Source organism: Bufo bufo, chromosome 4, assembly GCF_905171765.1.
Source record: "Bufo bufo chromosome 4, aBufBuf1.1, whole genome shotgun sequence".
In the NCBI taxonomy this organism is placed as follows: Eukaryota; Metazoa; Chordata; class Amphibia; order Anura; family Bufonidae; genus Bufo; species Bufo bufo.
This window is the reverse complement of record NC_053392.1, coordinates 448,109,110-448,121,569: the sequence shown is the minus strand read 5'-3', so window position 1 is coordinate 448,121,569 and position 12,460 is coordinate 448,109,110. Positions and strand designations below refer to the sequence as shown.

The following is a 12,460-nucleotide window of genomic DNA, read 5'->3' as shown; positions in this document are numbered from 1 at the left end:
CGGGGCCCGGTGTAATAGAGTACAGTGACTGCATCGGGCCCCGCCGCGATTTCAACACCAGTTGCCGGCCTCCAGCCCCTCCTCCCTCCCCGCTGTGCAGCATCGCGGCCGGCGATGTATCAGTGTTAGCAGAGTAAAAATGGGGGGGGGGGGGAGTGCATCTTATAGGGCGAAAAATACAGTATATTTTTCTTTCTGTACTGAAATAGGCCACTAAACGCTTTTGCCACAAATCAGTGCACCAGTGAAGTGCGTATATTTTTTTCTTTCTGTACTGAAATAGGCCACTAAATGCTTTCAACACATATAACTGCAAAAGTGAACTGAGAATATATTTTTCTTTTTGTACTGAAATAGGCCAGTAAACTCTTTTAGCATGAATAAATGCACCAGTGAAGTGCGTATATATTTTTCTTTCTGTACTGAAATAGGCAACTAAACGCTTTTGCCACAAATAACTGCAGAAGTGAACTGAGAATATATTTTTCTTTTTGTAATGAAATAGCCACTAAATGCTTTTAGCAGAAATAAATGCATTAGCGAAGTGCGTATATATTTTTTTCCTTTTGTACTGAAATAGGCCACTAAACTCTTTTAGCTGAAATAAATGCACCAGTGAAGTAAGTATTTTTTTTCTTTTTGTACTGAAATAGGACACTGAACGCTTTCACCACATACAGTATAGCTGCAGAAGTGAAATGGGTATATATTTTTCCTTTTTGTACTGAAATAGGCCACTAAACTCCTTCGCCACAAATAAATGCAACAGTGAAGTGCATATATTTTTTTCCTTTTTGTACTGAAATAGGACACTGAACGCTTTCACCACATTTAACTGCAGAAGTGAATTGCGTATATATTTTTCCTTTTTGTACTGAAATAGGCCACTAAAGGCTTTTCAACATATCACTTGCACCCCAATAACAAGAACAAATTGCTGGAATGCCAGAGCTGTAGAATGGCTATTTGGATCCCCAAATAATGTTTCCCTGCACCTGTAAATCGCTATTTTGTTTTCACAATGAGGTTTTTCAAGCACTGTCCCTAGCGACTTCAGACATCTCTCCCTGCACTGAGACGCTGTGAAATGATTCCTCCCTATCCTTTCCCTGCACTTGTAAATCGCTTTTCTGGCACTGTCCCTAGTGCCTTCTGACGTCTCTCCCTGCACGAAGATGCTGTGAAATGATTCCTCCTTATCCTTTCCCTACACTTCTAAATCGTTTTTTTTATATATTTTTTTTTCACAATGAGGTTTTTCCTTTTGCTGTCCCTAGCACCGTCTCATGTCTGTCCCTGCAGTCAGAACACTGGAAAATGTCTGACTCTAAGATGGCCGTCGTATTTATAGGGCTGTGACATTACAGGGCTGGCTGACTGCTGGTTGGCTGCATGTATGGCATTATGGGTCAGCCCGCCTTCCAAGAGTTCCTTGCTCCATGTCCTCACACATGTAGCCACCATTGTAGCTGCCATTTTAGGAAAAATTGAGATTCGTTACCACAAAGCACGAGGAAATTTGCATTAGTTGCAAATCAAATTTTTCCTGAAATTCGGATCGAATTCCACTTCGGCTGATTCAATTCGCTCATCTCTAATTGCCACCTGTCTGTCTGATATGATTAAAATGAATCAACAAAACTTTTGATTCATTTGGTGATTTTTTTGGGTGAAATTCAGAATGAATCTGGTTCATTTAAAATCTATTCGCGCACACACAAATACACACACATACACACAAACACACACACAGAATCCAAATTAACAATTCTGCTCTCACTAGAGTCATTAACCATGTTGTCAGACATATCCTACATAGTTTAGCTAAATGCCTGAAGCATTGCAAGAAAAGTAATGTGAGAGTTTGAGGGTTTTTCTGGGACTTTCATATTAAGGGCCTATCTTAAAGATCACATCTAGGGGTTTTGACACCCAGACCTTCCCCCTGATCAGCTATGGTTCATACTTCAGTTATTTGGTTAGTTACATACACTGACATAATGCACCGCTGCCCTGCATGGGGAAGAGCAATGGCATAGGGATCGCTCCTCCCCATGCCATGGAGGCCATCACTGCATTTAACAGCAGCGGTATCCTCCACTAGCTATCTGACGATTACTAGGAGGGAACGCTTCCCTTCCAACAATCATCTGCGGCATCGGGGCAAATAGTGTGGTAGATGTGGCCTACAGTCCTATGTAACACCACAGATAACACAGTGGTAACTCTCTGCGTACAGATAAAGTAGTAGATGTCACCTGCAGTCCTATGTAACACCACAGATATCACAATGATTTCTTTCTGAGTACAGATAATGTAGTAGATGATTCCTGGAGTCCTATGTAGCACCACAGATAAGAGACGGGGGTCCCCACACAATTGTGTGGTTTGCATGCTGGTAAAGACTGCCACTGCCTAGAGGGGAAGTATCACGGCTGAGGATGGGGGAAATCCTCAGCCGTGCGGTGCCAGTTGATGTTAGGCTGCTCGGCCAGGAAGACAGGATAAGGGAGCAGGTCACCTCCTACAGCGTCCCTAACCTGACCCTAACTCCTATCTGCATGGGCCGACCTTAAAGGTAGGAGGACCCATGCGCAGGAACCTAGGAGCCCTGACTTACCCTCCGTCCGGTCCCTGGGCTAAGGAGCAGGGTAAGACAACCCACTCCTCCTAGGCACGGAGGAGCAGGAGTCTCAATGGCCCAGCTGCTGGAAAAGGGGGAACATAAACAGCTCTATGGATATGGCAGGTGAACAAGGAGTTCCACCTACCTGCCACAGCCTTGCTGACTGGATCCCTGTGCTGGCAGGGTGCAGATCACAACGCATCCCCACACAGGGACCCAGATCCATAGCTGCACAAAATCACAAGAAAACATCAAATAGACATCACACATAACTAGACAAACTTAAATGTGACATTATGGTTTTGACATATGGTTATGACCACAGGGGTGGCTCTCACTGGCAGGTATAAAACACAGGAGGCTGCTACAGCTAAGCATGGCTGAAGCAACCTGCAGCCCTGGGAAAACAGTGAGGCTATATAGGCCAAGAAGCCACACCCCACAATCGGACACACCCAGTGAAACACAAACACACTGGGAAGGGAGTTAACCCTTCCAGCACCAAAGAAGGGAAACACACACTTAAAAGGAGAAGTGTCCAAACAACACACACACTGTGGCTGTTGCCGCAGGCAACGACATGGGTGGCACTCATGTCTGGGGAGTCAGCCCGAAGGCCGGGACACTGCCACCACATGTACACACAACGACCAAACGTTGCCACGGGCAACCACAGTGAGGGGAAGATGAAAATGCACACCACACATAACACAGAGTGTACACAGACATACATACACACACATCTAACAGAAAGATTGCTAGGTGCAACCGCATGCACAACATAGCAAGCTGCCACAATACAGCTCAGAGTGCTATGCTGCCACAACATACCGTTGCCAGCGGCAACCACAGGTGAGGCAAATACCACAGCCCTCACCTGTGATTGACAATCAAACTAAACCGCTGACAACCGCATGCGGTTGAGGAGTCACGGTCATAGCCATGGCCGTGACAGGAAGATTTCCTGTTGTTTATTTTCTTAATTTCTCCTTACACTCAATACTCAGCGAATGTCAGCTGTGTTATAAATGTAACACCCTTATGCAACAGTCAGGATTAGAGATGAGCAAATTGAAGCTGACGAAGTGGAATTTGATCCGAATTTCAGGAAAAATTTGATTCGCACCGAAGCCGAATTTCCTCGTGCTTCGTGGTAACGAATCACATTTTTTCCTAAAATGGCTGTTGCACGTGTGAGGACATGGAGATAGGAACTCTGGGAAGGCGGGATCACTCATAATTCCATGCATGCAGCCAACAAGACCTGTGATGTCACAGCCCTATAAATAGCGGCAGCCATCTTAGATTCTGTTGTTTACCAGTGTACTTAGTGCAGGGAGAGACGTCTGCAGGCGCTAGGGACAGTGTTAGAAAAAATTTCATTGTGCTAAAAAAAACGATTTACAAGTGCAGGGAAAGATTATTCAAGGGAAAGGATAGGGAGGAATCATTCCACAGCTTTTATGTTGAAAAGGGTTCAGTAGGGAAGGATGCAGCCTGGATAATTCCTATTACACCTTACAGCACTGACTGGGGATTCTAATTGCCATTATACAGCTCTGTAATTCCAGCATACTATTCTTATTGGGGTGCAAGTGCTGTTTGATACAGGCATTAACAGGGTTTATTACAAGGAAATATTTATATGACTTATATGCCCTTGTGCCGTGCAGTTATATGTTCTAAAGCATTTTTTGGCTTGTATTAGTGGGAAAAAATGGCTTATTAGCCGTTGCGTGAAGTGTGAAAATTACATCCCTTTTTGTCATGTATTAGTGTCAAAAGTAAAATATATTTGCCGCTCAGCGGTGCATTTATCTGCTATAAAGCCTTTTGTGAAATGTATTAGCGGAAAAAGAAAAAAAAATTTGGGCTCAGCGGTGCAGTTTAAAAAGCCCTTTGTGACGTGTATTAGCGGAAAAAGAAAAAATATATTTGCTGCTCAATGGTGCAGTTATTTGTTGTAAAGCCTTTTGTGAAGTGCATTAGTGGAAAAAGAAAAAAAATATTTGCAGCTCAGCAGCGCAGTTATATATTCTAAAGCCCTTTTTGCCCTGTATTAGTGGCAAAAGAAAAAAATATTCGCCGTTCAAAGTTGCACTTATATTTTGAAAAACCTTGTGTAGTGTAAAAGTAGAAAAAAAATAAGGGCCTATTTGCCGTTCAGCGGTGCAGTTATGTGGTAAAGCCCTTTTTGCGGTATGGACCGAATTCCGTAGTGGTGAAATTTTTTATGTGAAACAGACTTTTTTCAGGAACATTGATGGGTGATTGTAGACCTCCTTTTGATGTATGGGCCGAAATACGTCGTCGTGGGTCCTGCAGTAAACATAATGAAGATGCTGATGACAACACACCAGCAGACTTTGCCTTTACCATCTATTCACAATTAAATCAAGCAGCTTCAGTAAGTTGAAAATATTCATGTGTTTTTATCTGCTCTGTCTGTATTCGACCTCCACAGCACACAAGACAGGAGAGCCTCTGCTTTGGAGTCCAAGTCCTGTTTCTTAAGATAAGGAGTACCATCAGAATTTTGTGTAACATTCTGGCTTCCTGTGCAAAGCCATAACAAAAGGACTCCATAGGCAAAAGAAAAAAACATTCGCCGTTCAGCGTTACACTTATATTTTGAAAAGCCTTGTGTAGTGTAAAAGTAGAAAAAAATAAGGGCCTATTTGCTGTTCAGAGGTGCAATTATATGTGGTAAAGCCCTTTTTGCGGTATGGGCCGAATTACGTAGCGGTGAAATTATTTTTTTCTGGAAGATTGATGAGTGACTGTACACCTCCTTTTGCTGTATGGGCCGAATTACGCAGTGGTGAAATTTTTAATTTCAAAGCAAACTCAATGTCTCCAACTATGTACCTCTCGAGATTTACAGCAAATACATTATTTTCATGTAGAGATCCAATAATTGTGTTGGAGGCATGTAGTGTATGCAAGCCATGTGCGACCCCTCTCATCACTCTCACGCTGTTCTGCACCTGGTTTGCCCGGGCGAACGGAGTCACACAGGGGAGGAACTGCTCCGTGTCCTTCAGCTAGAAATTGAATCCTGGCTTTCTCCGCAAGAACTCAAAATCGCAACCATGGTGACCAATATCGGGAAGAACATGGTGTCGGCACTGCGTCAAGAAGGGCCGAGTCATGCGCCCTGCATGGCACACGTGTTCAATCTGGTTGTCAAGCGGTTCCTGAAGTCTTCCATCCATCTGCAATACATCCTAAAAATGGCCAGGAAACTTTGCATACACTTCAGCCATTCGTACACTGCAAAACACACTGTCCTTGAGCTTCAGCGGCAGAACGGCATCCCCCAACATATGCTGATATGCGATGTTTCCACCAGTTCGAATTCCACCCTCCATATGTTGGACTGACTATACGAACAGAGAAAGGCCATCAACGATTTCTTGATGATCCAAGTAGACAGGAGTAGTCACCTGTGTAACTTCGATGTCAGCCTGTGCCAGCTCATGCGTGACACCTGCCGTTTGCTCAAGCCCTTTGAGGAGGCCATGTTATTTGTCAGTTGCCAGGACTACGGGATAAACAATGTCATTCCACTGCTTCATGTCCTGGAACAGATGCTTTCAAATATGGATGGTCAGGGGACTGGAGACATGGCGCCTACATCTCACGGCCACATGAGCCCTGTGGGGGCTGAATTGGAGGAGGACATTGGAGCACAAGTAATGTGTAGTGAAATGGGTGGTTTTTCTACAAAGGTGACAGGAGAGAAGGAGCAGCCGAAGGAGCTACAGGGCGATGGGGAAGACGAGGCAAAGGACACACCGTGGCAGTATGCAGTGGAGATGGAGGCAGGGAGTCCCTCCAAGTCACTTGCACAAATGGCCCGCTGCATGCTCACTTGCTTGCGTAGTGACAGCCGAATTGTCACAATTCGGCAGAAGGATGACTTCCGGCTCTCCACCTTGTTGGACCCTCGCTACCCGTCCAAAATGGGGGCCTTTTTTACACCCGCTGAGAGGGAGGACAAACTAAACTACTATTGAGACATCCTATGTAGTCAGTTGGCCGCCTCCTATCTGCGCCATCGCCCATCTTCTTGCAGGTCTGACCGGTGGGGCCCTCTGAACTCACATTCCACTGCCATGGCTGCTGGGGAGGGGAGGGGTGGGGTGACAGGAGCAGTACCAGCTCCATCAGCAGCAGCCTGAGGCTAGAGTCGCTGATGAGCAGCTTTCTTCACCCGCCTAGTGAAGAAACTACTCACCAGCAGCTAGACATAGAGCAGAACTTGAAGCGGCAGGTGGTGGCAAACTTGGAGTGCACCCTGCCAGCTGTCATTGAAGATCCGCTAGACTACTGGACAGACAAACTGGATTTGTGGCCGCAACTGGCCGAGTTTGCCCTGGAAAAGCTGTCCTGCCCAGCCAGTAGTGTGGCATCAGTGCGGGTGTTTAGTGCGGCAGGGGCCATAGTTACCTCAAGGAGAACTTGTCTGTCCACCCTAAATGTGGAGAGACTGACCTTTGTCAAGATGATTCAGGCGTGGATCAGCCAGTATTTCCACCGACCAATGCCTAATGCATCAGACTAGATCATCCATGGTGCCACACCAACACTTTGACAAAAGAGACCAGCTTCTTCTGGCTACCTGCCTCAGCTACTATTCTGATGCTGCCACCCGCCTGATGCAACACATCTGATGCCAAGTGCTCCTTCTTTCACCCACCATCTTCAGCTGGTACTCGTATTGCCACCCACCTCCACACTATATCACCTTGCCACTCTGAAGCCTCCTGATGCTGCTGCCACCTACACACTATGTCACCTTGCGACTCTGTAGCCTCCTGATGCTGCTGCCACCTCCACACTATGTCACCTTTCCATTCTGTGGTCTCCTCATGCTGTTGCCACCTCCACACTATATCACCTTGCCACTCTGTGGTCTCCTGATGATGCTACTACCTACACAATATGTCACCTTGCCATTCTGTGGCCTCCTGATGCTGCCGCCACCTCCACACTACGTCACCTTGCCACTCTGTGGCCTCCTCATGCTGCCGCCACCTCCACAATCTATCATTGTGCTACTCTGTGGCATCCTGATGCTGCCGCCACCTCCAGACTCTGTCATGGGGACACTCTGTGTCTTCCTCATGCTGCTTCCAACTCACCACTATGTTATAGGGCCACTCTGTGGACTTCTCATGCTGTTCCCACCCTCCCCACTTCATGACTGGGCCACTATTTAGCCTTTTTGGCTTGGCTGACATCATCATTTATTTGACCCTCCTTCTGATTTGTCAGAAGGAAGGAAAAATGAGACACACAACAGATCCTCTCTGTGTAGTAGCTGTAAGGCCTGTATGGTTCCATCAAATTTGCTTATGATTTGGTAGCCAAAAGCAGGAGTGGGTACAAAACACAGAAGACATGCAAATATTCAGTTCACGTTTCATCTCTGTTTTGGATCCACTCCTGTTTTTTTGGCATTAGCAATACAGATGGATTGCTGACCAAATGCTGACCAAGTGAAGGAGGATGCTCAACAGACAGGATCTGTTTTTTGGGGGGTTATGTTTCTGACCGATCAGAGGAAGGGCAAAATAATCAGTGACGTCAACACAAACTTACTGCTGACACCCTCTCCACTCTTTTGGGGACTCTACTTGTATAAGCGTTTAATAGAACAGGTTCTGCAGACATCTATGTGGAATCGGCTGACGACGGTGTAAAAGGAGTGCGCTTCTTCTTGGCGCTAACATTGACCTGTAAGGCTGAGTTCATACTTGAGTTATTTGGTCAGTTTTGGCCCGGTGACTGCCCTAATAAGTGAATTGTGCAGTGATTCTAAGAGTGACGCCTTTCATGTGCATGTCATACGGACACACAGTATTATTTCATTACCAAAGCAGACTCCCTATGCATTTTACTGCAAAGCACAGTGTTCTACACCCCTATAAAGTCTCTCTGCAGCCAGGAAATAGCCGTTTTTTTTTACAAAATTTACGGCAAATATATTCGAATCGAACCAAATGTTTCGAAAAAAATTCAGCAAACCTGCAAATAAAATTTTTGAAAAATTCGCTCATCTCTAGTTATGATTATAGATAACTCCAATACCAGCTATTTAACTCCTCATATGCCATAGTCAGTAGTCCCTCTGTCTCTGCTCAAAACTCCAAAAACCCACCCCCTTTGACACAATTGTGATTGCATGTTGAAGTCTGTCAAATGTTACTATTTCTGTAGGCACATTGTGAGATTTGCCCAGCATATAAACTGTCTGTTGAAAGTGTGGTTTTAATTTAAATTATGGGGTACATTTACTAATCTATTTATAATCTTTTTGAGGCGTAAATGGGTTGCAAACTTTGACGTCCGGTGTGATGTGCGGTAAAATATGTGGCTTTTCCCCGCTCATGCCACTTTTTCAAAAAGGGAGCATGGCGTGTGCGAGGAAGCAGGTGGGCCGACAAACCTGGCTTATTTATTATTTTCCACATAGTTTTTTCCTTGGAAAATGGCTTAAATCTACGCAAGCAAGAGGAACTAAATAATTGATTAAAAAGTGGAGGCAAACTGGCTGTAAAACGTGTGAATATTGCTAACCTAGATTTCCAGTATATAACTGACATGTGTTTTTTCATCAGTGTTAAATAAATGGCTCTTCTGCTTGTTTCCTACAGATCTCCAGAAAACAAGGATGAATAAGCTTTAAGACCGTCAACAATCTTATTTGAGAAGCTGATGCTCAATGCCATGTAGGCAGTGATACAGAAATAGTATTTGCACTTTGTACTTTAAATGTAAAATCACTTTGTAGAATTGTGATATTTAAGCAGACTTTTGAATCTGTGAAACATAATGAACTTGTGGAAATTTACACATACAATGTATGTGCCTGGCACTCTAGCTATAATAGATGTAAACGGTTGGCATTTTCTCTTTATTCTTTTCCTCTTTTTGAATGTAGGTAGATGCTTTGTAGGTGAATGTTCATGTATCATGACTCATTTTTTTTAGCACATTATATCCTTTAGCTGTTTTTTGTTATGTGCTGTGTTCACTATCCTTGAATGATGTTTTTAATAGTTGTCTTTTAAATATGTTTTTATTTTGCATATTTTTTAATTGTGCTGATCAAAACAATGTATTTGTTTTTCTGTTGATGATTTGACAGTTTTCAACCACAAAGTTAATGAGCTTAGGACTCTTAGGGCCCGTTTACATGGTGGAATTATCTGTCAGAATTTTTGGCATGGACACCACGCCAACATTCCGGCGGTGGTCGTGTGGTTTCTGCCTCCAATTGGGTGTCCACTTACTTATTAGCTCCATTCAATGGCGCTAAGCCACAAGCAAGCCTGCAACTTCCAAAGTGCGCTTACACCGTTTTTTGCCACTGTATATGTGGCAGATTTTGCCAGTGTCACAATCTGAAATGTGAACAGGCCTTTATTCTTTTTACATTTCGTGCATTACCTGATGTGTTTATAGAAATAGTAACACAAAGAGAAGCTTTCCAATAATTGACTAATTCATCCACGCCTCTAGGCACACAGTCTTTGTCATACAATCATTAAAGATTTGTTTTGTGTTGTGAGACTAATAAGCCTAAAAGAAGACTGTCAAAACAAAATCTTTTCATTACACCTGGCTCAGATTTCATGTACCCATTCATTCCTCCTCCTCCCAGTGCCTGGGGGTCAGCATATAGCAAATGCTATCACCTGAACAAATTATAAACATTTGCCTTCAGGAGGAGCAAAGTGTGTAAGTATTGCCTTGAGCATTCTCCTTACCATCTGGGAGATGTTTGAACAGGCATTAATGCATTCCCCTTAATTCTCTTTGAGGTGCCTTAAGGAACAAATTATTTGCAGATGTGAACTTTATAGCCCCAGTGCATAAAACACTTTTCAAGAATTTGGACTTTAATAAATTATATTCATCTGTTGCAACCTCCACCTCAGAGCACACAGTTCATAGACACTGAAAAACTGCAACATTTTTTAGATTTCATTTTACTATGGCAAAAACGCAGAAACTGACTCACATATGGTTTTCAACAGCCAATAAATAGCAGGGCAGGCTTTTTTCATATTTTCATTACACACACTCTAGACACAGTCTTGTTTTTTACAGTGTTTTTAGCTTTATAACTATGCAACTTAGTAGCAGATTACAAATGCTATACTTTATATAGGCACGGCACAGTGAATGTTATGAAGATATGTGCTATTATGGTTTGCTCTAGATATATCTATGATTACCCAGACTCATGTAGTATGAATACTATATGGCTGCATTGAAGCATGGTTAGATCACAGATAGACAAGAACATACAGAACCCATTTAAATGCATTTACAAATCCAGTATTATCATATTGTTAATGAAGTGCTTCCTTTTATATATATATATATATATATATATATATATATATATACATATATGAAAGGACAGAGGACATGAGTACTTGACACTCTGAAGTGCTCCCATGGGCTTTCAGATCTGTGCCTCCGCATCAGACATGGTCTCATCTTTTGCTGTATCTTGCGGATCACAGACCCATTCAGGTTAAAGGGTCCGCATCCACAGCACGGAGTGCACACAGCTGGTGCCCGTGCTGCAGACCGCAAATAGAGGTCGGCAATGCGCGGGCACCAGCTGTGTGCACTCTGTGCTGTGGATGCGGACCCTTTGAATTGAATGGGTCAGTGATCCGCAAGATACAGAGCCCTTACATTTGTGTGTGTAAACCGAATTACACTCACATCACATGTAATATTAAAGGGATTTTCTGGAATTTTAATATTGATGACCTATTTTCAGGATAGATCATCAGTATCAGATCGGCACCCCCGCCTATCAGCTGGTTGAAGAGAAGGCCATACTACGTGCAAGCGCAGCCTTCCCTTCTTTGTTTATCTGCTCACCGTTGACATCACAGTGGTAAGCAGGTGTAACTACAAGCCTTCCCATTCTCCTTAACCAGCTGATCAGCGGGGGTGTTGGATCCCTGCCGTTCTGATATTGATGACCTGTCCTAAGGATAGGTCATCAATATTAAAATCCTGGAAAACCCCTTTAAGGTGCACCACTTAATAAATTTGGTGCAGGCACCCTAGCAAAGCCAGACATAAAACTGACACAAAAACAACCTTAAATGAAAAATGACCACCTATATACTTAATAAACTGTTGTGCATATCTGTACAACAAAGTAAATTAATGCACTCACGTATGCCTTACTTTCCGTATACCTTATTACATTCTTGCACAAGAGGTGCTCCACTCTTTCTTTATTTTATGCATGATCCATTTCAAATTTGCACCATCGGTCAATTTTGCTGTGCATGCTGTTCATTCACACGACCAATTTTTGGGTTCACTTCAACGGGGCCACAATACATGGGGACAGCACTCCTTGTGCTGTCTGCATCCATCACTCCTTTCTGTTGCCCAGCAAAAAAAAAAAAAATAGAACATTTTTGTCCATTTTGCAAACAAGAATATATATTTCTGTAAATTACAGAATGCACACAGCCGGCATCTGTATTTTGCGGATTGCAAAACACTGCGCGGTGCATGTAGCCTAAGGCGAGTTCACACATCAGTTATTTGGTCAGTTCTTTCCAGTAAGGGCTTGTTCACATGACCGTTGCCCCTCCGTGCCCGTGCTGTGGACTGCAAATTGCGGTCCGCAATACACAGGCACCGGCCGTGGGGCTGCCGCATGCAGATCGTGACCCCTTTCACTTGAATGGGGTCCGCGATACGTCCGTTCTGCAAAATGATAGAGCAAGTTATATCTTTTTGTGGTGCGGAGGCACGGAAAGGAAACCCACGGAAGGACTC

At 43.7% G+C, this 12,460-nt stretch overlaps 1 protein-coding gene across 1 annotated transcript in view; it reads left to right on the top strand.

Annotated features, from left to right (window-relative positions):
* The window catches only part of SMOC2 (SPARC related modular calcium binding 2), a 500,318-nt gene extending 488,175 nt beyond the window's left edge, over window positions 1-12,143 (top strand). Inside the window, exon 13 of the mRNA XM_040429405.1 lies at window positions 9,289-12,143. Coding sequence (XP_040285339.1) covers window positions 9,289-9,309 — 21 coding nt within the window. The 3' untranslated portion in view covers window positions 9,310-12,143. The remainder of the gene's footprint in view (window positions 1-9,288) is intronic.
* Window positions 12,144-12,460: the final 317 nt, after the last annotated feature.